Source organism: Athene cunicularia, assembly GCF_003259725.1.
Source record: "Athene cunicularia isolate RWA chromosome 20 unlocalized genomic scaffold, athCun1 chr20_part2, whole genome shotgun sequence".
NCBI lineage: Eukaryota > Metazoa > Chordata > Aves > Strigiformes > Strigidae > Athene > Athene cunicularia.
This window is the reverse complement of record NW_020799126.1, coordinates 765,368-769,636: the sequence shown is the minus strand read 5'-3', so window position 1 is coordinate 769,636 and position 4,269 is coordinate 765,368. Positions and strand designations below refer to the sequence as shown.

At 61.7% G+C, this 4,269-nt stretch overlaps 2 protein-coding genes across 2 annotated transcripts in view; both read left to right on the top strand.

Moving 5' to 3' along the window:
• The first annotated feature begins 87 nt into the window (after positions 1–87).
• DNMT3B (DNA methyltransferase 3 beta) overlaps positions 88–4,269 on the top strand; it is a 7,999-nt gene continuing 3,817 nt past the window's right edge. Inside the window, exons 1-8 of the mRNA XM_026862364.1 lie at positions 88–93; positions 195–307; positions 662–845; positions 1,236–1,320; positions 1,745–1,890; positions 2,021–2,111; positions 2,359–2,507; positions 3,123–3,208. Of these exons, the coding sequence (XP_026718165.1) occupies positions 88–93; positions 195–307; positions 662–845; positions 1,236–1,320; positions 1,745–1,890; positions 2,021–2,111; positions 2,359–2,507; positions 3,123–3,208 (860 nt within the window). The remainder of the gene's footprint in view (positions 94–194; positions 308–661; positions 846–1,235; positions 1,321–1,744; positions 1,891–2,020; positions 2,112–2,358; positions 2,508–3,122; positions 3,209–4,269) is intronic.
• MAPRE1 (microtubule associated protein RP/EB family member 1) overlaps positions 1,581–4,269 on the top strand; it is a 15,249-nt gene continuing 12,560 nt past the window's right edge. The window contains exon 1 of the mRNA XM_026862389.1: positions 1,581–1,607. The gene's annotated coding sequence lies outside the window, so the exon portion shown is untranslated. The remainder of the gene's footprint in view (positions 1,608–4,269) is intronic.

Genomic DNA, 4,269 nt, shown 5'->3' with positions numbered 1-4,269 from the left:
GGGGCCGGAGGGACAGGGGGGGTGGCTGTGCCAGACCCTGGCCGTGCCCTGTCCCCCGGCCTCTTCTCTGCCCTGGAAGCACCGGGGATGTGCGTCAGCGTGCACCAGGGGTGGAGCCAAGCCACGTTCTCTCTTCACCCTCTGAGCACGGCTCCTGATCCTCTGTCCTTCTCCTCCCGGTGTCCTTCCGCTAGGATAGATTCCTGGAGTTCTTCTACATGTACGATGAAGACGGGTACCAGTCCTACTGCACTGTCTGCTGCGAAGGCAAGGAGCTGCTGCTCTGCAGCAACGCCAGCTGCTGCAGGTGGGTCCTGTCTGCTCCTCCGGCCAAGCCCCCCACATCGCTCCTGGGGGGCCGCAGGGAAGCGGGGTCGTGCGTGGGCCTGGGCCAGGGTGCTGTGCTGGTCCCCACGTCCTGGCCCAGGGACGAGTTGGGCTTCACCTCAGTCAGCCCTGGGGAGGATGGCAGGAGCCTCACCCACGCCTGGGTCGCCAGCTTGTGTTAGCAGCCCTAAAAACTGGGCTTCTGCCTGGAAACACATCCTGCAAAACACAAAGTGGGGGCTCCTGTGCACGGCCGGGGAGACTCCAGGAGATGCTGGGCTGGCCCAGAGAGGTTTCTGGAGGTGACAGGCATGAGCTGTTGTGGTTTGGGCAGGTGCTTCTGTGTGGAGTGTCTGGAGGTGCTGGTGGGGCGAGGGACGTCGGCCAAGGCCAAAGAGCAGGAGCCCTGGAACTGCTACATGTGCCAGCCCCAGAGGAGCTACGGGGTGCTGCAGCGCCGGCAGGACTGGAACACCCGCCTGCAGGACTTCTTCACCAGCGACAAGGGGCAGGAATACGTAAGGGCTGCGGGCAGGAGAGCCCAGCGCCGGGCTGCGGGCAGAGCTGCCGAGGGCAGGGCCAGCCACCCAGAGCTGCTCAGCCCTCTTCCTTGGGGTGTTCCCTCACTCCCCCCCCTCCCCAGGGGTGCTGGGCTCTTGGCCCCGCAGATGGAATCGTTTAGGTTGGGAAAGACCTTTAAGATCGAGTCCAGCCATTAACCCAGCACGGCCCAGTCACGTTAAACCATGTCCCTGAAGCCACATCTACATGTCTTAAGCCCATCCAGGGACAGAGGCTCACAGTGCTCCTCTGGAGGGGGGGGTGATGCCTGTAGAGCCAAGGTGTGGCCTCGTAGAGCATCGCAGCGCTGCCACAGCCAGGCACTCATCCCTGTCCTTCCGTTGCAGGCTGCGCCCAAAATCTACCCAGCGGTCCCGCCGGCAAAGAGGAGACCTATTCGGGTGCTCTCCCTATTCGATGGCATCACCACAGGTGAGGGGCTGGGAGAGCACCCTCCTGGGGTCAGTGGCTTCACGGCCTCAAGCCTGGCTCTGAAAGCTTGGTGGGAGAAGGGGATGAGGGGCAGGGGCTCCCCTTCCTGCTGGACAGGGCTGTGGAGATGGGATGGGAATTGTGCTCACAGAGGTTCCTGCTGGTTCCTCCTGTGAAGTGGGAGCTGTGGGAGTGCTGGTGGCCTGGCCTCGGGTGAAGCGCCTGAGGGCACCTCGGCTCTGGAGTTGTGCTTTCTGGGAGCAAACCCGTCTGGAGGAGCGGGTCAGGTTTGCTCATCCAGAAGTTCTGTGTGACTGCACCCACCTAGGACATGCAAGAGTGGCCACATCGAGCTTCTGTGCTGAGGAAGGAGACTGGGAGCCTAAAGAGAGCAGTGCAGCCTCAGCCCTCTGTCCCTTGGCAGGGTACCTGGTGCTGAAGGACTTGGGCATCCAAGTGGAGAAGTACATCGCCTCCGAGATCTGCGAAGACCCCCTCGCTGTGGGCACCATGCGGCACGAGGGCAACATCACCTACGTGCACGACGTCCGGAACATAACCAAGAGAAACGTGAGTGCTGCTTCTGCGGGGCGCTGTGGCCGTGTGGGTCCCACCTGGGACGGGCTCGGCCCCTGCCCTGCTGTGGAGACCCCCCCCTCCCTCGCCTGGCATCTCCTAACCGGGTCTGTCTTTGCTCTAGATCGAGGAGTGGGGTCCCTTTGACCTGGTGATCGGTGGCAGCCCCTGTAACGACCTCTCCCTCATCAATCCGGCCAGGAAGGGTCTGTATGGTAAAGCCGTTGCCTCTGCAGGGCCGCGTGCCCCCGGGGTGCTCCTGGGGTGCAGAGCCACCCTAAGGGAAGTGGTTCAGCCCCCATCTGCTCCCCTCAGAGCTGCAAATTGTGGGGTGGCACCTGCAAAGCACAGGTGTCCCCATGCCAGCCGCAGTGGGGAGAGCAGCCAGGCCCCCCCCGACCCGTCCCCCCCGTGTGCCGGGGCTGGTCCCAACCTGCCGCTCCGGCTTTTTCTCCCTCGCAGAAGGAACCGGGAGGATGTTCTTTGAATTCTACCACCTGCTCAACTACGCCCGTCCCAAGGCGGGAGAGGAGCGTCCCTTCTTCTGGATGTTTGAGAACGTGGTGGCCATGAGGGTCAACGACAAGAGGGACATTTCTCGGTTTCTGGAGGTGGGGATTGCTGCCAGCGTCGGGGGGGCCTCGGGGCGGGAGGCGCTTGCTGGGCCGTGCAGGGGGTGCCGAGGTGCTGAGGGTCTGGCCGGGGTTTCCTACGGCCCCTCACGCCAGGAATCAAGTTGTTAGTCTTGGCTCTGGACCCCCTCTGGCTTGCAGCGGGTTCACCCTGAGCACTGGTTCTCTGGGGCAGGATTTTGCCAGCCTTGCAGAAAGCATCTGCTCTGAGCAATGCCTGTTATTTCTAGGGAGAGGGAGGTCAGGGACTGGAAAGAATTTTTAACTCTGTGTTAGCCAAGACGGGCTGTGGGTCAGCAGGGACTCCCGTGGGCCAAAGTCCCATCAGGGGCCGATGGTCCTGATCCTGGCCCAGAAAAATCAGCGCTGAAGCATGCTGTGCTATTAGCTGCTGGCCATGGCTATGGTGTGGGAGCCCACGTGGCCAACCAGACCGTGCTCTGGTGTGGAACAAGGGTCTGTCTGGGCTGCGTCCTCGGGAGGATTTGCTGAAGGCGTCCAGTCCCTGCAGGGCAGCGGAGACGGGCTGTCCGTGCAGGACGCTGAGCCCACACCTCCTCTAACTTTTATTTTTCCCCCTCTCGTGCCCTGCAGTGCAACCCAGTTATGATCGACGCTATCAAGATATCCGCTGCCCACCGAGCACACTACTTCTGGGGCAACCTTCCCGGGATGAACAGGTAAACCCTTTCCCGACGTTTTGAACCTCTCGCTGTAGTTTTGTTTTGTTTCATGGTGCTTGTGTTGTTCTTTCCTCCTTGGCCCTAAGCCCGGCTCCTGGGAGCTGAAGAGCTGCAGCTCCCGTTGGGTGCGTTTTCCCCGCCGGGGTGTGCACAATGATAATGCACTTGCTAATGAGCAGCAGTGAGACTGTGGGAAAAGTGAAAGTGGAGCAGCATCCCCTGCCCTGGACCTGAAGCCCGTGGAGGGACGAGCAGCACGGCTTGTGCCGGGTGCTGCGTGGTGTCTCTGGCTTGGGGGACGTGCCGGCCTTTGTTTAAGACCCCGAGTGCTGTGGGGGTGCTGTGTGGCAGCCCCGGGCCCCCGTTTGCTGGAGATGAACCCCAGCAGCCCGGTGCAGCGGCGCGGGGAAGCTCACGCTACCGGTGGGTGGCTGCTGCTTCCACGGCGGAGCACGACCGTGCTCCTCCAAAGTTGTGTTTGTGCCTCATAGCAGCCCCAATTCACGGCAAAACACAACAGAAGGACCTTGAGTAGAGCGACATCCAGTTACTAGCAGTCCTGCACACCAAACACTCCGAGCAGCAGAACCTGGAGTTTTTGCACAGTGAATGCCTCGACCAGTAAACACAGACTAGGCTGAAATATTTTCGCTTGTTTATATTTAAATTGCCAGTATTTGTTGGAGTTAAAACTAATTAAAGCTGAGCCAGGGGCATGTAGGTATTTGACAGTGAAATAGCCCAGCCCGTGTCGCGTCAGAGGTGCCGTTTGAAATGGCACTTGAACTTGCTGCTGCCCTGGGCAGAGCAGGAGCGGCCGCCTCGCCCCTGCCTGCTCTGAGGCCTGCGGGCGGAAAGCCATGGGTGCTCTCCTGCTGGGAAAGGAAACTGGGGAGCTGGTGGGGAGCACGGAGCCCAGGCTGCGGGGAGCTTCTGCTGAGCGAGACTAAAACCCAGGCTGGGGCTCGAGGGGGCCCCGGGCTGGACGTGGGGGTGGGACGGGGGATGCTGCGTCCTGGCCGCGGCCGGTGGGCGCCGGGGCAGCCCCCAAGCCTCAC